This window comes from Leucopleurus acutus (genome assembly GCF_964270905.1).
Source record: "Leucopleurus acutus genome assembly, chromosome: 3".
Taxonomy (NCBI): domain Eukaryota; kingdom Metazoa; phylum Chordata; class Mammalia; order Artiodactyla; family Delphinidae; genus Leucopleurus; species Leucopleurus acutus.
This window is the reverse complement of record NC_139145.1, coordinates 86669231-86692092: the sequence shown is the minus strand read 5'-3', so window position 1 is coordinate 86692092 and position 22862 is coordinate 86669231. Positions and strand designations below refer to the sequence as shown.

The following is a 22862-nucleotide window of genomic DNA, read 5'->3' as shown; positions in this document are numbered from 1 at the left end:
AAAGTCAAAGAACTAAGTTGTCAACATCAATTCTTTTTTGAAAACAACTTTACATAGATGTGTACATATTTGTTGTTTGATTATTGCTCTGCTGCTGGCTTTTCAGTAGAGTTTGTACTTGTGATTTTCTTTTTCTTAGTTTAGGTTACTTAATGGATAGGAAATTTTAGATGTGGTATGAGAGAGGATAAAATTTTGATTCCATATTATGAGAATATTACTGTCAGCTTGTCAACACTGTTCAGATTTTTTTAATTTAAAAAATTCCTTAAATTGGGCTTCCCTGGTGGCGCAGTGGTTTAGAGTCTGCCTGCCGATGCAAGGCACCCGGGTTTGTGCCCCGGTCCGGGAAGATCCCACATGCCGCAGAGCGGCTGGGCCCGTGAGCCATGGCCGCTGAGCCTGCGCGTCCGGAGCCTGTGCTCCGCAATGGGAGAGGCCGCAACAGTGAGAGGCCCGCGTACCGCAAAAAAAAAAAAAAAAATATATATATATATATATATATAAAATTCCTTAAATTAGAGATAAATTATAAATAGTTGAATTAGATATTATAATTACATATGAAATGCTTTTTGGCTTTTTCATTTTTCTCATTGATATCTGAATTTGTACAGTTTTCAGAGTATTTTTATTATTTCAATATTAGTGGCTTTTTTTTTTTTTTTTTTTTTGCGGTATGCGGGCCTCTCACTGTTGCGGCCTCTCCCATTGCGGAGCACAGGCTCCGGACGCGCAGGCCCAGCGGCCATGGCTCACGGGCCCAGCCGCTCTGCGGCATGTGGGATCTTCCCGGACCGGGGCACGCACCCGTGTCCCCTGCATCGGCAGGCGGACTCTCAACCACTGCGCCACCATGGAAGCCCTATTAGTGGCTTTTTGAGTCTCACATCCATTTAAGTGGAATTTCATTAACTGAAAACGTTTGCTAAATTTTTAAATATGTCTTTATATGAATGAAACGTGAGGTTATGCAAGGGTAATGCAATGGAATGTGACAGTTTAAATCAGACATATGAATCAGGCCTTTGTGGTATATTTGTGTCTTAATTTAGGTTGGTTGAAGACTTTTGATGACTACTTTCGAGAGAAGACTCAGTATATTTTTAATAACATGGTCATCAAGTTGAAAGAAGACCCACGGAGGAAATTTATGTGGTCTGAGATCTCTTACCTTTCAAAGTGGTGGGAAACTATAGATATTCAGAAGAAGGATGCTGTTAAAAGGTTTGTTTTTTAAAACTGTTTTTTTTAATTTGGTAATATTAAACATTAATTATACAGTGAAACAGGTGTTGAATTTTTAGAACGTGAAAATTCTTAGCTTTATATCTGAAAGTTAAAATATTTCTTCACATTCTGTTTTTCCTTGATTCTGGTTCATCTCTGAAAAAGTGACTTGAAACTTTTCCATTGAAATCCTTATGTTCCATCTTTGTCCTAGAAATGGAATTACTAGGTCAAAGGGGCTTAATATTTTAAAGATTTTTTGAAGCATATAATCAAAGTGACCCCTAGAAGGGTGGGTTTCAGTGTATTCTTCAGTCTTCCATATAGAAAGGTACAAATTTCTCTGCATATTAGGCAACAATATAATTTTTTCTAAAAGTTTGACCAATTTAAGTGGTGAAAAATGTGAATTTTTGATTAGTGATAGTGTTCCATGCTTTCTCATATATACAGGCAGAGCTTTTTTTGAATTGCTTGATCATGTACTTTTTCTTACTGATTTGTAAGAATATTTATTATATACATACCAACCTTTATTTTTCCTGAAGCTTTATATTTCTTCTTAATTCTTAGTGTTTGATATAAAGACTTTTAAAATATTTATGTAGTCAAATGTATTAATCTGTTTTCTTGATTGACTTTGTTGTCATATTTAATATGCTGTCATATTTAAAAAGTCTTCCCCAATCCAAGAGATGAGATAGTCTTTTTTCCCCCAATTTAGTTTTTTATTGTTCACTTTTATAAATCCTCCAGTTTATTTTTTTAATGTGGTGTGATGGGAGATTTTGCTCCCCATGTCTCTCCCTCCTCCCTGCTCCCAGGACTTTAAGGATTGTCTTAGCATCAATTGCTTTCTTTTACTTATTTAACATCACATATACAGTGCTTACTGTATTACTTCCTGTTTTAAGTACCTTGCAAATGATAACTGATAATCCTCGCAACAATCCTGTGAAGTAGATAAAATGACTATCTTGATTTTACAGATAAGGACACTTGTCATCCAGGGTCACCCAGCTGCACATGCTGCACTAGTTACCATCCAGTCCAGCCTGTCCAGCCCCACAGGCTGTTTGTTCCCTTGCACGTTGTGCTGTGCTGCTTCCCTAAGACTTACATAGTCCATTCTTTTCTACTGACTTGAAGTGCAATCTTTATTATATTTCAGTATGCATTGATTTCTGGGCTTTCTGACCTCTTTCATGGACTTTTCTGTTTAACTGTAATTGTTGCGGCCTTATGTGTTTCAATAACAGACAGTTTAAATCTCCTCTTGTTTCTCTTTATTGAAAAGTTCTTTTAATGAGTGACCACTTAATTTTCCCAGAGAGCTTTAGAATTAACTTGCTAAATTCTTCCTACCCTATCAAAAAAAAAGGGGGGGGGGGATTTTGATAGATATTGACATAAACGTTTAAAGGTAATTTAGAGAGAATTGGTGTTCCATTATTATCTATCAGACATCCCCCCCGCCCCGAGAGCATGCTTAAAATGCTTATAAGAGTGGCCAGGAAGGTGCCATAACTGAAAGCTGTAGAGTCTGAGGATCCTGAATGTACCAGGAGTAACTGCCACACCCAAAGGGACTACCCCTTCTTCCACTCCTGCCATGTGTGGCCACGGGAACCAGAGTTGTCAGGATATTCTTCCAGTTATTCTTGACAAGCTGGAATTCCAAAATGTTACATAAAATGTCTTGACTTTTTAAGTTGAAATGTTAGCAGCTAATTTAGGTTAACATACACACACACACACACAACTCCTTCGTTTAAATCGAGTTACCTACTGGTTTGCAGTGTTGCAAAAATTAAGAACTGCCCTGTGAAACCCTGCGGAATTGGTGTTTGTCTATACATATTTTTTCTTTTACTAGGTTTAGAGATTAAAACAGATTTTTTTTGTCTGTCTAGGTCTTATATTGCTCCTTGAGTACAAATAATACTTCATAGTTTCTTATAATTTTATAGTGTTTTACTCAGATTGTTCAGATTTTATTGCATCTGTAGTTATTTTGTTTGCTTGTTTTTGTTTGTTTTCTTATTATTTGGGGGAATCTGATTTTTTTCTTCATCTTAATTAGATCAGCTAAAGCTTTTGCTATTTCTGTTGGTTTTTGTACCCCCAAAAAACTATTATATTTATATTTTACTGGTATTTACTCTTGACTTTTCTGCTTTTATTTAATTCCTTCTACCTGTTTTTTACTAATGCTAAATGGGCCAGTTGATTTATTTTAACAAGGAGCATTTCTCCCTCTGTGTTTGCCTTTTTACTGCTCTTATTAGCTTTCACATTTTTATGTTATTTTTTTCCTAAATATTCTGTATGTATTGTTTTCTCTTTGACTTGAGTATGTTAGGAAAATTTTCAAATTCCTATTTTTTTCTCAGTTATACTTTAGGTGTTAAAAGGTGGTTTTAATGTCTTGTGGTCAGAGAATATGGGCTGCACAATTTTTATTCTTTAGATTTTTGAGAAACAGTGCCATTGATCCCTAAAATTCCAAACTTTTGCCATATATCTGGGTATGTATAACTTATTAAATTTTCCATCTATCAATTCAGAATATTTTTCAGCTTATATTTTTTTGCTCTTACTAATTAATTACTGGTTTTATTTCATTTGTTTTAGAATTCAGTTATCTAATTGTTAAGTCTCTGGTCTCTGGCATATGCATTTTAATTTTTTGGTTATATTTACTGCATTATGTGAGGTTTTTCTCAAGGTTTTTTGTTTTCTTTCCCACCTCACATTCTTCTCGATGGTGTGGAGCCTGTTCTTTTCTGGCTTCAAATGCTTGGTTTTAACTATGCTTTTTAATTACCCTTTAGTTCTGGGTTCTTTATATTGTTGTCTGTAAGTCCAAGCATTTTCCTTTTTTTTAATTCATCTATGAGCAGTAACATGTATCCACACCTGGAATTTGTTTCAAAACAGAGAGTGTAACTCGACTCAAAGCCCTTCCTTTTCTAATCAAACACTTTGTCTCCCATCCATTTCACCTGATTTCCTTTTAGGAAATGGTCTCCAAACACGGAAGTCAGATCCTTCATTGTCCTGCCCCAGGTCAGATAGGTCAGTGATGATGAGCTCAGCTAATCAATATATTATTTCCCAGGGTTTTGAGCCTTTAGAGTGAAGCGAGGGTAAAAAGATGGAAAGAAGGGAAGCAGAATGGAGGGAAGGTTGCAGGTCAGCCCTCACAGCACTGGTGCATCCGCAAGATTCTTCCTGTCCTGTGTCACGGACCCTGTCATGCCTGTAGCATGGCCTCTCATTTTTTTCCAGTCCTTTGTTAAGCCTGGACTTTTAGCCTGTTCTCAGTTCTGTGTACTCAGGACTGTCCCCCAATACATTTCCTGTTCAGTCAGTCAGTGTTGCTTGCGACCAAGAAAGCTAGCTGATATATTTCTCCTCAAATCCTTTGTTGGAGAGCTGGGTTCCAGAAAAAACAAAACAAACAAACAGAAAAACTTAATAGATACATAGGTTTGCTCCCATATTTAAAATTCTGAGCTTGTACTAAGTGGCATTAATGATAGATTTTTTTTGACTACTACTGTAATGCTTATGCAATGGCTTGTTTTTGAAGATGAGTCTGTGGATTAAATATCTGTACCTAAATTTGCAAGCTACCTGTTGAAGAGAAGAACCTGTTAATTCTAGCAGAGTTCTGTGTAAGCTTTTATTGTCCCTGAAGAATATCAGTTGATTGTGGGAACTTAACAGAAACATAACTCAAGTGATCCTCATAATCTATGCTAGCAATGACTTGTTTGATTCTTCCCCCCTGTGGCAGCAATATTCAGCTCTATCAGCTTTCAAAAATGAAAATCTGGTTAACTAAAGGGAGATCCATGCAAACAGCATCTAGCTTTTTTATTTTGTGTGACTCAGAGTAATTTAATCAAGTATAGTCATGGTTCCTACTTGTAACGCATATCCAGTGGATTTAAAAGAAACTACCTTGTTATAATCAGCACATTTTCCATCTACGCTTGTTTTATTTTGAAAATGACTGGTATGCTAACATTCTTTTTACTTTTTAGGCTTTCTATTTGAATACTTTTTGGCTAAATGCAGTTAAGTACTGCATGACGTTTATAATACATCAAAATGTGAACCCTATTCAGAGTCAAACAGCTGAAACATTAGCCTTAGTGTTTCCTTTGACTAGCACCCAGCATATTACATATTCATTTTTCCTCTCTGGGCTCTGAGACATTGAAAGAGTTTTTACATTGCATCTGCTTCTGCTGTTGAGACCAGTGTTCAATTGAGAAGCGCACTGGGCTGTTGGAACCTAGAACAGTTTATGTGTTTGCCAGAATCTTGACCAGCTTCTCTGTGTGGACCTTTTGGTATAACATAAGGCTCCAAATGTGTGAATGGGGAAGGGTACCATTAGATATTGTGTCTTCACTGCATTGCTGGATTTCATTGCTTTGCTGAGACCGCAAAGTCTTTATCTAATCTACCATTCTCTTACTTCTTTTTTCCTAGGTTTATAGTTAAGTGAACCTTCTACCCTGTCCTTATAACTATCTCTGCTTATTGAAATCAGAGAAAAGTTTTACTTTCTTAAGTAATACAAATAATACAAAATCCAAACTTACATTTTGCAAACTTACATGCATTCTGCATTATGAGTTCACTAGAAAAAAAAATACCTTTAAAGTTCTTATACTAGCTAATTTATTATACATTTTATACAGGTCAGATTTTGTGCTGTTTAACCAAAGCCTGCTGTAAAATTTGCAGAGCAGTGAGAAGTTACAGTGTGTCTTGTGATGTTCAGAGTAAATTGCAGATTTGGATTTAGTTTAGAGCCTAAAGATACATAGCATTTCATCAAAGGAATCAAAGCAGTCTCTCAAAGGAATCAAACCAGTGTCTAAAATAACTTTGATTCTACTAGTTGAAGCAGTGGTGTACATTTATTTTAGAAAGTATGTATCCCATCCCCATTCATCTGGATTGAGGTGTCTTTGCTTTGCTTTCACCTCTCATTTACATCAGCTATAGGCAAAAGCCATGAGGACTTCTCAGCCGCTCTGTCTGTTGGATACTTCTTCAGTCCTCTGGGAGAATTTCTCTGCAGCATTGACACTGACCACTCACTCCATTCTCCTTAAAATTCTTCCCTTTTTTTTTTTTTTTTTTTGTCTTCTGTGAGCTAGAGCTCTTTCTCCTGGTTCTAGTCCTGCATTGCTGAACATCCCTTTGTCATCATCCCTCTGACTCCCTCCTCTTCTCTTTCCTAAATATCCCAGTTCTCTTCTGTGGGGTAGCACCGTTTTGGTTCTCCTCATTTTGCATGCCCTGTCACACTGTTGTTTTAATTTCCAGGTGTGTGGGCTGCTTCCAGACCTAAAGCTCCAACCTCAATTTCGTTCTTCTTCCCTAGTTAAGGGTAACAGTAACAGCTAACACTATTGAATGCTTACTCTGTACGCAACGTAGGAGGCTTGTTCTAAACACTTAGATGTATTCATTCAGCCCATCCTGTAACATCCCTATGTGTTAAGATCCTTCATTATTGTCTTTCTACTGCTGAGGAAACCAATGCAGAGGTGGTAAGGAATGCGCCTAAGGTCCCCCAGCAATTAAGTGTGGACTGAGGACCAGAACCAGGAAGGCTCACCCCAGAACCAGTGCTCCTGCCCACTGTGTGCTCTGCCTTTCGGTCTGCTGTTCATGTCGTCCAGTCAGTCCGCACAAGCCTGTCAGCTCTGCCTTTTTAGTATCTCTGCACAGTCACCCCCGGCCCCCGCTCTATCCCCCTTAACTCTTGTTTCCTGCTTTAACGAAAACCTCCAACTGGTCTTCCTGTTTCCAGCTTTGCCACTTCCAGGTGTCCTCCATTTCACCCACAGAATTAGGTTTCTAATATATGAGTCTGCCCATGTCTCTTCTTGGCTTTCAAATGCTTCAGTGACAATTCATTGTCAAAAGGTACAGCCCAACCTCCTTTGCCTGGCACATCCTTGCTTTTGTCCTCTGATTCCTCCCTGCTTGTCCACCCTTACCTCAGATCACTTCCTGCCTCACACCCCCCTCTTAGCCATGCTGAGCCACGTGGGTGTCCTCAGTCACAGGTTATTTCCTGCTTCTTAGGAACTTGCCCATGAGTTTAGCTGAGAATATATTTTTCCTTTTGTACATTGGATAATCTCAATCCTATTTATTCTTCAATACTCAGCTGAAATATTACCTCATCTCCAAAGCCTTCCTGTATTTTCTCCGTCATCTATTCAACAAATATTGACTGTGCTAGACTCCAGGGATACAGGAAGTGAGTGAGACTTACCTGATCCCCACTCTCAGGGCAGAGCAAGGAAGACAATATAATTAACACAGTATCAGAATAAAGCATTTTCTTCTATGGAAGCAAGAAGTGGGTCTTGGAAAGCTTCCTGAAGCAGGTGGTATTCAAGCTGAAACTTGAAAGGCTGTTAGAACTAGCCAGGTATAAGGAGGGTGGCAGAGGGTGAGGAAGGAATTCCAGGTTATGAGAGGAGAATTGTGATTATGGGCCAGGGATTAGCAAGAACATGGCATGTTCAAACACCTGAAAGAAGTTTATTAGGCTGCAACAGTGCAGGGGAGGGTGTGCATGCAGGGGCTGAGTAATATGTGGTCGTCAGGGAGATGCAGATTAAAACTACTACAAGATACTATCCCAACCACCTTAGAATGGCTAAAATCAAAAAGACTGACAACACCAAGGCTTGAAAAGAATATGCCGCAACTGGAATTCTCTCCAAAGTTAAATATACATCATGTGACCTGGGAGCGCCTTCCTAGGAATTTATCCAAGAAAAGTAAAAACATGTTCACCAATGTTTTGGTGAACAGGAAACAGTTCAAATGTCCATCAGTAAGATATTGGATTAAAATTTTGTGCCATATTTAAACAATGGAGTACCACTCAGCAATGAAAAATAATGAGTTACTGAAATACACAGAAGTATGAATGAATCTAACAAACACATTAGCAAAAGAGTCCTGACACCAAAGAGTATTGTATGACTCCATTTTATGAAGTCTGAGAGTAAGTAAACTAATCTATTGTGATATAAATCACTAAGTAAGAATGTCTTTTTTGTTGGCGGGGGAGTAAGGTAGGAATTGATTGGAAAGGGGCAGAAGGGAACTCTCTGAGTTGATGGGAATAGCCTATGTCTTGAGTGTACAAATATCAGTTGTTTTGGGTAGTAACAGGGGTATAAACAGTTGTCAAAATACATCAAACTGAACACATGTATATTATGTGTTGTTATATCTCAATTATAAATACTTTAGAAAATACAGTACATCCATAAACATAATGATATATGTCTGTTTATTAAGATGGAAAGATGTTCATGGTATATAGTACTAAGTGAAATAAATTGATTAAAAACTATGCCTACCATGACCCTTTATGCATTTATAGCAAGATATTGAGTGGATTTTTAAATTTTATTTTTCAACCTCATATATTTTCTGGTTTATTTGAATGAAAAGTTTATTTTGTTTTAGAAAAGTGAGAAAATGAAGTAATATTTACTATACAGTGAAATATTTAAAGTATATCTAATTATTAAAACTTAACAGAAACTATTAATTCAATCGTCTAATATAAGAAATATTCTTAAATAAAATTTCGTGACTATTTTATGCTATAGTTTTGTTTGTTTTGAGTGCTTAGGAGAAATCAGGGTAGTATAACATTTATAGTTCAGAAAAAATTTTTATTTAATTCATATTTTAATATAAGCCTGAATATATAAAGGGTATACAATGAAAGGTAAGGTGTGACTACTCCTGTCTTCTTGGCATCTAACTCTTCTCACAGGAGGCAGCTACTTTGACCGGATGCTTATCTAATTTATAGATACACAGGAAAAATATGTGCATGTACATATGTGCAAAGACACATTCATATTATACAAATGATAGCATGCCATGCGCATTGTGCTTTTTTTTTTGAGTACATCTTTTTTTTTTATTGTGGTAAAATGTACATAACTTAAAATTTACCATTATAATGATTTTATGTGTGACATTCAGCGGCATTACATATATTCACATTGTCTTGCAACCATAACCATCTCCAGAACTTTTTCATCATCCCAAACTGAAATGCTATACCTGTTAGTAATTCCCCTTCCCCTCTGCCCTGGCAACTACCATTCTGCCTTCTGTCTCTATAAATTTGACTATGCTAGGTACCCCATATAAGTAGAATCATACAATATTTGTTTTTGTGTGTGTCTGGCTTATTTCACCTAACATAATGTCTTCAAGGTTCATCCATGTGGAAGCCATGTGTCAATTTCCTTCCTTTCTAGGACTGAATAATATTCCATTGCATGAATATACCATGTTTTGTTTTTTCATTCATTCATCAATGGACGTTTGGATTGTTTTTACCTTTTGGCTATTGTAAAAATGCTGCTATGAATATGAGTGTACAAATATCAGTTTGAGTCCTTGCTTTCAGTTCTCTTGTGTATATACCCAGAAGTGGAATTGCTGGATCATATAGCAGTTCTATGTTTAATATTTCACAGAAGTCCCATACTGTTTTCCACAACAGCTGCACCATTTCACATTGCCACCAGTAGTACCTGAGCTTTCCAGTTTCTCCACATTCCTTATCAACACCGGTTTCCTGTTTTTCTTTTCTTTTCTTACTTTTTTTTTTTTTTTGGATAATAGCCCCTAATGGGTTTTGTACCATGGTTTTTAAACTTAATATATCTTGGAGAACCTTTCAGGAACCTTTCTTTTTAAAAACTATATAAAAGTGTTTGTTATGAGTGGGCCTTAATTTTTTTTTTTAACATCTTTATTGGGGTATAATTGCTTTACAATGGTGTGTTAGTTTCTGCTTTATAACAAAGTGAATCAGTTATACATATGTTCCCATATCTCTTCCCTTTTGCAAGTGAGCCTTAATTTATGTAACTTCTCCTGATTAATGACCCTGTAGTTTTGTTTCTGGTCTTTTGTGAATGCATAAAGTGTATCTTTATCTTTAGTGTATATAGTCATCCATTGATAATCCTCAGGGGGTTGCTTGCAGAACCTGCCCCAGATACCCAAATCCTTATATAAAATTGAGTAGTATTCGCATTTAACCTACGCACATTCTCCTGTGTACTTGAAATCATCTTGAGATTACTTATAATATTTAATACAATGTAAATGTTATGTAACTAGTTGTAAATACAATGTCAGTGCTATGTACATAGTTGCTAGTGTGTGGTAAATTCAAGTTTTGCTTTTTGAAACTTTCTGGAAATATTTTTCTTTTTAAAATTTTCCTTCAGAAGTTGATTGAATTTGTGGATGCAGAACCTGTGGATATGTAGGGCTGACTGTACAGTGCTTTTATTTATTTTTATGTATTTTCTGACTTCATTTTAATGAGCATAGATAAAAGTATATATGCATTTTAAAATTTGATAGTTATTGCCAGCCTTAAGTAACAATACCTATTTGTAAATATCCTTGACATCACATGTTACACAACTTTTTGATCTCACTGAAGTTTTAATTTGCATTTCCTCATGAGTGATATTAAACTTCTTTTCATTTTCGGGAGCTAATTATTTCTGAAATATCTGCTTCATATCTTTTGTTTGCTTTTCTTTTGGGTTGTTGGTACCCTTTTCTAGTAGGAACGCCCAGATTTAAATGGCGAGCAAAACAAATATGATTCCTGCCTTCATGAGCTTACAGTCTATTGAGGGACAAAGACAGTAAACATGCAGATGTGTTATAAAATTTTGTGATAAATGCTATGAAAGAAAAGTTTTGGATTTTATGAAAGATAACAACTTAGGTGGGGTTTGGGTGGAGTGTGGTGGCCAGAGAAGGCTCCTGATAGATCCGCTATGAGCCAGTGAGGTAAATACTGGGAGGAAGAACATTCCAGACAGAGAGATGGACTGCAAACTCAAAGAAAGGGTATGGATGGAATGAAGTGAGGAAGAAATGAGGAGATGACTCATTGGTCATCTGTCCCTCGTATACTCTCTAAAGATGGGTGTCTATAATACTCAGAGGTATATGATCAGTTTCCCCAATTATTATGTGAGTGGTTTTTAAAACAAATCTTATTTTTACTCTCTTATTAAATATTCCCCACGAAAGTCATACGAGTCAGATAATCTGATGAGCAAATGCTTTTAGCCTATTAATTGATTCATTGAGAGCCTCCATCTTTTTTAATTTTCCATTTAACTAATTTTTTATTTAAGAATGAATCACCATACATCATCTTGTATTATTTCATATTTCCCCATACAAATTCAACTCGTTTTCTCATGTGAAATTAATTTGTGATTCTTTGAAGCTTGCTAAATAATGCATTGTTTGCTACTAAGTTATCTGTAACAATTTTCCCATTAGGGAAAAAAAGCTCTTTGAGACTGTCCTTCTGTGTGTGACTAAATTTCAAATGTGTGATGTGTCTACATAGGGGAAAAAGTGACACTCAGAGAAAATGATTCGCAACTTCTTGTGCTTGGCAAGTAAATTCATAAATGTAAATTCTGGATCTTGGGCGAAGTGAGCTGTGACAGATATACTCAGCTTAATTTTGATCAGTATTTTCTTAAGTTTTTTATATCAGATTCTCAAGGAGAGAAATTGTAGAAACAGAGAAGTGCATAATGGCTTACAAATCAACCAATTAAAAAAGTAAGAGTGTTGTGAATTGTGAAAGTTAGTGCCTGTTTTCCTATTTTCTGGATTTGCTGCACGTATATACTTCTTTCTCTCCCTCTCTTTCCCAGTCTTTTCATTTGTTTCTGGAGATCTTGTTTATTAGAAAATATTAGGAAGAGCATTCATGCAAAAAATTTGCCAGAAACCAGAGCGTCTCTTGGTAGAAATTAAGCAATAGACCCTATGAGGTGGGCACATCTTCTTTGATTTTGTACTTCCCTTTTTTTTTTTTCAGAGTTAGAACAGTGGTTGTTATTGGGGAATTAGATCTGGGTAACTTTTATTTACAATTTTCTGCATCCTTTCACTTTTATCATTAAAACAATAGGCATTGCTCTCCTAAAAGTAGTATAAGTAGTATGCCTATTTTCTTTTTTTTCCGAACAACCTTCTATTGAAGTATAGTTGATTTACAATGTTGTGTTAGTTCCAGGTATACACAGCAAAGTGATTCAGTTATGCATATATATGTGTGTGTGTGTGTGTGTGTGTGTGTATATATATATACACACTCTTTTTCAGAGTCTTTTCTATTATAGGTTATTAAAAGATGCTGACTATAGTTCCCTGTGCCATACAGTAGGTCCTTGTTGTACTCCCCTGACAATTGCAGAGAACTAGCTCAATTCATGCTTGTTGAGCACTAAGTGAGTGGAAATACTTGGAAGCACCTGTACTTATTCTAAGTAACTTTTTCTATAGGTGTTTCCCATTACCTGATTTTTAAAAAATTACGAAGGTGTGGAATATACAGCTTGCAGTCTGTCTTAATTTTATTTTGTGTTGCTAACAATGGCGATTTTAAATATGGTACCTTTTGTAGGCTAACATAGCTTTTCTGCTATTGCTTATAAATATTTTTCTCAGTATTTCCTGGAGTGTTGTTTCTGTAAGACTGTCAGGCCTACTTTTTGTACCTATCACTACCTGATGATGATGGTGGCTGTGCTTTTCAGTCATTAGGTCAGTGTTTTCCTCATGTATATTTGGACCATTTTGTTTTCCTGTCATTCTTCAGGTGCTTCTTAAGTGCTTATCACATATGTTCTAGAAATCAGGGGTAAACGTGGCAAATGTGTGCACTTCTGCAGTTTTTATGTGTGCATGTGTATTTTTTGTTTGTTTAACTGGTCAAGTGGCATGTGTTTTTGCCTAACACAGTGAATATTTTATATCAAGCCTGACCTTCCTGCCTGTAAGAATGTCTGGTTTATAATCTGGTTTTCACCATTTATATGTATAGACTAGGGAGAACAGTCAGTTGAGTGAAATAGGAGTACTCACTAACCTGATTATTTGGCCAGGTGTCCACTCATTGTCACATTGCTTCATATCTTAAATCATGTTGTCTATTTTCTTCCCTTTTGTTCTACCTGATTAGAGAAACTTTCTTAAGAAAAACTAAAACCTAAGTTCTTTCTGGCCTGATATTATAACATCACTTATGCCTCTTGTGACCTCCTCATGTAGTTTTTATTAAAAACCTGTGTGAGCCATTTCAAATATCAGTCCTTTGGCTTCCACGACATAATATTTTGGCTTTCTTATGAGTTTGTTTTAAATCACTCAGACTGAAGATTAAAAAAAATAAACAAACCACAATCCATTCTTCCCCACTAATTTAATGGCTATTTTAATAATATAAAAATTTTTTAAATTTATTTCTCAACTTTATATTCTGACCTACTGATGTGTCCATTTCTGAGTAAGTCACAGTTATATGGTAGCTTTTTAAACTATGAAAACAACTTTTACCAAGGAGAAGTGCAGGTTGTGCCTCATTACTCTTTTCTAGAATGTCTCAGGTCATAGTCACAGATTTGACCTTTTTATCTTTAACATTTCTTTTCACCTCAATTTCCTCTTATATTGTCCTTCTGCTTGGTCCTTAACTCTCCTTTTGACTGTTTTCTCCAGACTTCCCATCATTTTCTATTTCATCTTTGTTTCATTCCTCCAAAACTTAATTTTATATTGGCCTTTTCCCCTAAACTTAGTTTTCTTTTTTAGTTAGGTCCTTTTGGCTGCCTCACTGTCACATCAAATAGCCTTATCCAAATTTATATTTATTACTGCAAAATGATTCCCTTCTCAACTGAACTGCACTGTCTATGTGTATTAACACCACCACCCCATTAGACCCCTGGAATCAAAACCCTAAGTCATTCGTACTTTAATCCTTTCTTCTATGTCAAGATATTTCTCAGTTCCCACTGATGCTTCATGAAGCATCTCCTCTCTCTCCCTCCCCATTCATTTCTCCTACATGAATCATATTCCAGGTCATGTCACTTTATACCTATATTATTCACACTCCTTTTTAACTGACCTTCCCTGTTCAACTTATTTTGCATATGTCTGTGAACTTCATCTAATAACAAACTTTATGTTACTACTCATTTTAAACTGAGAATCTCATTCACTCATTCCCTCTTCATCTAACAACAGAGAGTACCCATTAAATGCCAAGTAAGCTTCTCAGTGCTGGGCCTGGAAAAGTGAACAAAACATATCCTGGTCCTTGTTCTCTTGGCGCTTATGTTATAATGGTGGGTGGGGTGAGGAGGGAGAGGAAGCAGTAAATGAACAAGGACATTCTGGTTTGTGAAAAATACTATTGTGTGATAGAGTGTGGAGGTACAGTGGGAGTGTTGATTTAGGCTCTGTGGCCCAGAGACTTTGTGGGTGTCCCAGAGACTTTTATTTGAGCTGAGAAATGAGGGCAGCTGGGATCAGCCAGGTTGAGAAAGATAGGAGAGAAGAAAATAGATAAGAAAATCCTGAAAAACATTTTAATGAGTGAGAGGCTTTCATGTCTCCCCCATAGTAATAGATAGGATAGTCTTTAAAGTAATCATTGTGTACAGATAAGAACTCTGTACACAATCACAGTAGCATCTCAGGCATCATGCAGAGGGGGAAGGGATAAATTATTCACAGATAGAGCTGAGGAAATATAATATGTGTCATTCTTTGCTTGGTTGGCTGTTTCTTGGAGCCCATTTATGCCTATGGGACAGGGAACATGTAGCAAAATAAAACTGATATAGGTGAGAAATTCCATCAGTGGAGTGATTTTTTTCCATTTAATATTAAGATTACTTAATTTATAGTTTCTATTCTCTATTCAAGAGCAGCAAAGAATTTGTTTTGACCAATTTATTTCTGATATTTTCCAGAAGATCTGTTTATTGGAATACTGAGATAAGAAGGTCAAGTTTCTATATTTGATGACTAGAGATTAAGTCCCAAATCTGTCCTGACATCTCAGGCTTCCAAATACTGCTCATAGGCATAAGGGGTGGGACTGGTCCATGGCTTCCAGGGTGTGGCTAAATCAGGCAATCACCAGAAAGACAAGACGAACTAACTGTAAGCAAAGTCCCATAGGCAGTAAGAGTGGGACAAAATAGCCTTGGATTTAGTTGTGTTCTTAAAGAAATACAATTTTCAGAAATTTCCAGCTTCTTTCTTACAAGTTCTTGATGTGGGCCTGTGAGAATCTGAGGTTTGACTGGAACATTGGAGTTTCTTTAGACACTATATAATGAGCCATCATATTCTCCATATGAAATTGTATTATTTGGTGATCCCCATGGTAATATAGATGTAATCTCTTTTTATTTTATACAAGGAAATCATTCATGTATTCATTCATTTTTAGAAATTGTGTCCATTATCCACTCTGTCATTGGTTCTATGATCATGCATATATTTGAAAAAATTGGATGTTCTGTTAATGCTGTGGCTTCTGTTACATGCTTTGTAGGAAAATGTTTCTTCTTTATGCCTCTGGTCTGTTTCAACTAAATTTGGCTTGGTGCTTGGCTGTTAGCTATAGGCATTCAGTGATGTTTATCCTTATTAAAGCTGCTTTTGCTTCTGAAATTTTACATCGTTTTCAAAACCACCTTGTCGCAAACTCAGAAGTCTGTGGCACTTAAAAGGCTTGCTTAAGTTCTGGACATTTACACTTCCTCAGGTAGTTTTTCAAATTTTTGATAGTTGATGATTTTTTTCTGTCTCTGAGGAAGGTATCTTCTTGTAACAATTTAGTTCTCCAGGGCTGTGGTCTAGTTACTTTGTGAAGTATTATGGTAAAGAGCACTCAATGAACAGATAATGATAGTGTTAGAGCTTTTGGCTCAATAATGAAAGATAAACTATATAGCCTACATTATAATCGACTGGAGCAGGGTGCTTTATAATGTTTTCTGTATTCCCAGAAGCATGTGATATTTACTAGCTTTACTTTTATTTTTATTACTTCTGTAGTTTGCATGATTAACTTATCAGTGTCAGAAGTACTAAAATAAGTCCTGATTTTTCAGCATAGGTGTAATGAAACAAATATTGTGCTTAAAATGACAGTCCTCCAATTAACATTCATCAAGCATATACTCAGGTATTTGCTAGGTGCTCGGCCAGATCCAGAAGTAAATCAGACGTGGCTGCTGACATCAGGAATCTTTGAAGTTGTATGGGAGATTATACCCTTATGAAATAGAACTTGCAGAGTGACCTGCATGGCTTTGCCTAGGGCAGGAGGAGCAGATACTTTACTAAGGACGCTTTATCACCAGGGTCCCAAAGTTGAAATTCATCCACTGGTTTAAAAAAAAAATTAACAACTAGTGTGAATACTGGTTACATGTAAAGGCTGTCTCTAATGTTTATGATGTCTTACATTTTTATTTGAACTTTTCTTATATATGTTAATGTAAACTCTTATGTTATTTTCTCCCTAGTTTACTAGAAAACGGTCAGTTTGAAATTGTGACAGGTGGCTGGGTTATGCCTGATGAAGCTGCTCCACATTATTTTGCCTTAATTGACCAACTAATTGAAGGACATCAGTGGCTGGAAAAAAATCTAGGTATGTATTCGTATCTTTCTCTTTCACTTGGATTGCTTTGGAAAATTAATTTTGGGGAATGTGAGATGGGGCTTTTTATTTTTTTAATAACTAATTTTTCTAGCACTGATTATTACTGAATAATTTATTTTTTTATTGATTTATGATGTTTCTTGGATCATAAACTCAGTTACATAGATATAATATGGTCACTCTTAGGGTCATCTACCTTGTTTCACCTATTTATCAATTTTACCTATTAATTTTAGTATTTTTTTCCTAAAACTATCCCCCTGGGATTTTAATTATATATTAGTTAAGACACTTGATCATAAAAGGCAAAAACCTAGTTTACTAGCTTAAGCAAAGAAAGAAAAAAGGAAAGAAAAATGTTAGTTTTGTCATTGAGAACTCCAGAGATAGGGTAGCTTCAGGTAAGTTTGGATCCAGAGGACTTAGATTATGTCATCGGGATACTGTCTCTTGACTCTGCCGTAGACAACCAGGACTCTGATCTTCTTGGTCTAACAATTAGGAGGCGTTTTCCTTAATACCTTACCTAATTGACCCACTTTGGGTTAGGCGCTTATCTCTGAGCCAGTTTACTGAGGCCAGAGTTAAAGGAGCTGAAATCCCTGAGGCCTGGTTAATTTGATGGAAATGATCATGTGGGGAAAGTGGTTTGGGGCAGGGTCAGCCTTGCCTGAACCATGTGAATGGGTCCTCCATGGGGAAGAAGTATCCTGTTACAACAAGAAGTGGGGAAGGGTATTCTGAACTGATAAAATTAGATGTTCATACAACTCATAAGAACATAGGACTACTCGAAATCTTTGTGGTATCGAATATTTGCATTCTGCAACATGGTATGTAATTGTTTTCAAATATTTCATATCTCTCAGTACAATTTTGTAGTTTATGGTAAATATACATGCTTTTATTGAAGTTATTTCTAAATATTTTATTATTTTAAAGTATTCTTCTGTTAGGGATAAAATCCCCCCACCCCCATTAATATTTTGTTCACTTTTTATTTTGGAATAATTTCAAACTTAAAAGTTGTAGGAATACTACAAAGAACTCCCATAAGGCCCCCAACCAGATTCACCAGTCATTATTTTGACACATTTGCCTTATTTTTTCCTCTTTCCATATTGTTATTGTTGTGATTGTTATAGAGTAAGTTGCAAATATCATACCTGTGCTGAAAAGAGTTAACATAGCAGATCTGAAACTGCTATCCTTAGAAAGATCTTGCTTGCAAAGTTGGCTGTTGGCTGGTGTCTGAGGACTTGGATTTCTTAAATGATGAGTGACTCACTGTGTTTAAACTATACAAACAGGCAGTGTATGCTAAACATTTGTTTCCCTTCTGGAGTCTAGAATCATATTATGTACTAGACAGAGGGTGCCTGCATGACCAGACCCCAGTAAAAACCTTGGACACTGAGTCTCTAGTGAGCTTTCTGGGTTGACAGCATTTCAGGTATTGTCACCATTCACTGGTGGAGTAATTAACTCATCCTGGGTGATCCACAGGGAGAGAACTCTTAGAAGCTTGTGCCTGGTTTCCTGTGGACTCTGCCCTGTGTGCCTTTTCTCTTTGCTGATTTTGCTTTGTATCTTTTCACTATAATAAATCATAGCTGTGAGTATGACTATATGTCTAGTGCTGTAAGTTTTCTTAAGTCGTGAAATCTGGGAGTGGACTTGGGGACCCCCTACTCAGTGCCACTTTTCTTAAATACTTAATTATATTCTAAGCCAAAATATTCACTTTATAAACCTCAGTTTTTGTGGATTTTTTTTTGATGTTTAGCTTTTATGGATGTGTAATTTACATGCAGTGCAACACATAAATCTTAACTGTAGAGTTTGAGTTTTGACAAATGTAACTCTGCACCTTGTAAATTAGAGTAGTGTTCTCAGTTTTGTTTAAACAGTTTAGAACAACATGTTGTTTTGGACACTGTTTTTACATTTGGTTTGGGATACTTTTTAAATTGTTTAGTCTTTGGTGGTTAATTTCTGCTTTTACTAACTTTATTATATAAATTTGACCGTTAGAAACTAAGTTTGAGTTTTTAAGGTTATCTTTTGCCTAAAATATCCATTTTGTAACTGTTCTCTGACTCCTCTTAAGCTTTAATATTAGATATATTTGGAATAATCCAGTTTTATTAATTATATTATTCATGTTGCTCATGTTCTAATTTTTAAGTCTATTAGATTTGCCAAAAACTGAATGATGTATTTTACTCTTTTTAATGATTGTTTCCTGTAATTTTTCTTGTTTTTACTTTTTTATATTTTGACAGTCTTGTTCTTACATGAAAACACAAAATCTTTCCTGGTTTTATTGGCATATGTACCGTCTTTATAAAATTTTGGATTTTTCATATACTGCACTTCCCCCCTACGTTTTTCACTTGCCCCCTTTAAAAAAAAAGATTCGCTTATACCAAGGAAAATCCTAGAAGGATACTAGGGTCCTTTCTATGTCTCTCCCTAGCTTCTACCTCATTTTGTATCAGTTTTTAAAAATGTAGTTTACGTTCTTTCTCTTCTACATCATTACTTCTCAGGGATTCTTTAATCTGTTGCAGCTAGGTTGCTATTCCTGTGTATCAGGTGATTTTGATGCAGAAGAGATCATCAGTGATGATGAAACTCAGGCATCACTAACTTTTCATGTTGATTTTTATTCTTGTTTGTAAGCTTATTCTGTCCTAGTTATTTGGGACAACACATACTCCTTTTTTTTTTATTTTATAGCTTAATTTCATTTCATTTCAAATTTATAGAGTCGCATGATAGTATTTGAGAGGGGCTCCTATATATCCTGTAGGCTTGGCCCTCTGTATTCACCAGTTCCACATCTGATGATTCAACCAACAGTGGACAGAAAATAATTGAAAAAAAAATCTGGAAAGTTGCAAATAGCAAAACTTGAATTTGCCATGCCTGGCAGCTACTTACATAGTATTTACATTGTATTTATCACTATTTACATAGCATTTACATTGTATTAGGTATTATAAGTAATCTGGAGGTGATTTAAATTATAGGCATACCTCATTTTACTGTGCTTCACAGATACTACGTTTTTTACAGATTGAAGATTTGTCACAGCCCTGTGTTGAACAAGTCTGTTGGTGTCATTTTTCCAACAGCATTTGTTCACTTTGTGTCTCTGTGTCACATTTTGGTAATTCTAGCAATATTTCAGACTTTTTCATTGTTAATGTATTTGTTATGGTGATCTGAGATCAGTGATCTTTGTTTCTATTGCAAAAGGATTATGACTTGCTGAAGGCTAGCGATGCTTAGCTGATTTTTAGCAATAAAGTTTTATTTTGTTTTGGTTTTCTTCCAGTTTTGAGATATAATTGATATACAGCACTGTGTAGGTTTAAGATATACAGCATAGTGATTTGACTTACATACATCGTGAAAAGATTATCTCAGCAAGTTTAGTGAACATCTGTCACCTCATATAAATACAAAATTAAAGAAACAGAAAAAACAATTTTCTCTTGTCTGAGAACTCTTAGGATTTGACTCTCTTACCAGCTTTCATATATAACATGCAGCAGTGTTAATTATATTTATCGTGTTGTACATTACATTCCTAGTACTTATTTATCTTTATAACTGGAAGTTTACCTTTTGCCTGTCTTCATTCAATTCCTTCTCCCACCCTCACCTCTAGTAACCATAGATCTGATCTCTTTTTTCTATAAGTTTGTTTGTTTGTTTTTGAAGTATATTTGACCTACAACATTATGTTAGTTCCTTTTATACAGCATAGTGATTCGATATTTCTATGCATTTCAAATTGATCATCACGATAAGTCTAGATATGGCACCATGCAAAGATATTACATAGTTATTGACTATATTCCCCACACTGTACATTTCATACCCATGACTCATTTATTTTGCAACTGGAAGTTTGTACCTCTTAATTTCCCTCACCTATTTCTTTCCTTCTCCCAGCCCCCTCCCTTCTGGTAACCACCTGTTTGTTCTCTGTATCTATGACTCTGTTTATGTTTTATTATGTTTATTCGTTTTGTTTTTTAGCTTCCACATATAAGTGAAATCATTACAGTATTTGTCTTTCTCTGTCTGACTTATTTCATCAGAAATATGTCCTCAGGTTCCGTCAGTGTTGTCACAAATGGCAAGATTTCATTCTTTCATATGCCTGAATAGGATTCCATTTTATATATATATGTGTGTATATATATACACACACACACATATATATACACACACACACACCACCACCACATTTTCTTTATTCATTGATCCATCTGTGGATACTTAGGTTGCTTCCATATCTTGGCTATTGTAAATAATGCTGCAGTGAACATGGGGGTACATGTATCTTTTCAGATTCGTGTTTTTGTTTTCTTCAGATCAATACCCAGGAGTGGAATTGCTGGGTCATATGGTAGTTCTCTTTCTAATTTTTTGAGAATTCTCCATACTGTTTTCCATAGTGGCTGTACCAATTTACATTCCCACCAACAGTGCACAAGGGTTCTTTTTTCTCCACATATAAAGTATTTTTTAACTAAGGTGTGTACATTTTTTTTAGACGTAATGCTATTGTACACTTAATAGACTACCATAAACATAACTTTTATATGTACAGGGAAACCAAAATATTGTGATATTCACTTTATTGCAGTGGTCTGGAACCAAACCCACAGTATCTTGGAGGTATGCCTGTATACAAGAGGATGTGTGTAGGTTATATGCAACTACTACACCATTTTATATGACTTGACATCCAAAGATTCTGGTATCTTCAGGGGTCCTGAAACCAATCTTCCCTGGATACCAAGGGGCTCTAGTTAGATTCCCATACGTGTTTTTCTGAACCACTTGAGAGTAAGCTGGAGGCATCTTGTCTCTTTGTCTCTCAATACTTCATTGTGTTATTTCATAAGAAATAAGGATGTTTTCTTAGATAAGCAGAAGATAGTTATCAAATCAGGAGCGTTAGCAATACTACAATCTAGTTCACAGGTTATATTCAAATTTTGTCAATTGTCTCAATAATGTTTTTTAATAAAGACTGCTTTTTCCCCTCCAAATCCAGAATCCAACCTAGGATCACGTATTGCTTGTAGTTGTCATGTCCTTTTAGTCTCCTTAACCTGAAACAGACCTCAGCCTTTCTCTTTTTGACGTTGATATTTTTGAGGAGTGCAGACCTCTGTTGTAGAAAGTCTCTCAATTTGAGTTTGTCTGTTTCCTTTTGATTAGCTTTAGGCTATTTATCTATCTGATCTATCTATGTAATCTAACCTGATTTATTTTGCTAGAATATCACTGTAGTTATTTTCTGTTTTCCTCAATGCATCCTGTCAGAAGGCACTTGTCATCTCTTTGTCCCCATATTGGTGATACTATTCTTGATCACTTGTTTAAGTTGTGTCTTTTAATTTTCTTTACTGTACTGTTACATTTTCTGCCTTTCGAATTAATAACTAATTTGTAGGACATACATTGAGAATAGGTAAATATCCTGTTCCTCATCAAACTTTAATGTTTTAGTTTTAGGATCCATTGGTGATTTTCTAATTCCATCATTGCTTCTATAATTATCAGTTAGTATTCTATTAATACTAAAAGGAAGAGCTTTCCTTTTTATTTTCAATTTATTTGTGAGCTCATGGGTTCTTATTTTATTCAATGGGCTATAGTCCAGTATTATCAGTATTTATTTTGATTCCCCAGTTGTCCTGCATTTGGCCAGTGGAAGCCCCTTCAACTATCTCCTGATTTATTTTTATATGTTCCCATGACCCTTTGACCATTTCTTTAATTTATGCCCCAAGAATATGTTCCAGGGTTATCTTGTACTTTCCTAGCCTCAGCCCTGGAATAAGTAATTTCTTTAAGGTTATTTTTAATAGAGCATGGCATTTAGAGGTCAAAGTCTGGGATTGAAGATAATGTTTTTGGTACTGAGGTGTTATTGCACTGAGCTAAGAAATGTGTGTGTGTGTGTGTGTGTATGTGCATGTGTGTGTAT

General features: G+C 35.7%; 1 protein-coding gene across 1 annotated transcript in view; it reads left to right on the top strand.

Moving 5' to 3' along the window:
- Nucleotides 1–22862, top strand: part of MAN2A1 (mannosidase alpha class 2A member 1) — a 160783-nt gene that overhangs the window by 46178 nt on the left and 91743 nt on the right. Inside the window, exons 4-5 of the mRNA XM_082836309.1 lie at nt 1056–1227; nt 16704–16831. Coding sequence (XP_082692435.1) covers nt 1056–1227; nt 16704–16831 — 300 coding nt within the window. The remainder of the gene's footprint in view (nt 1–1055; nt 1228–16703; nt 16832–22862) is intronic.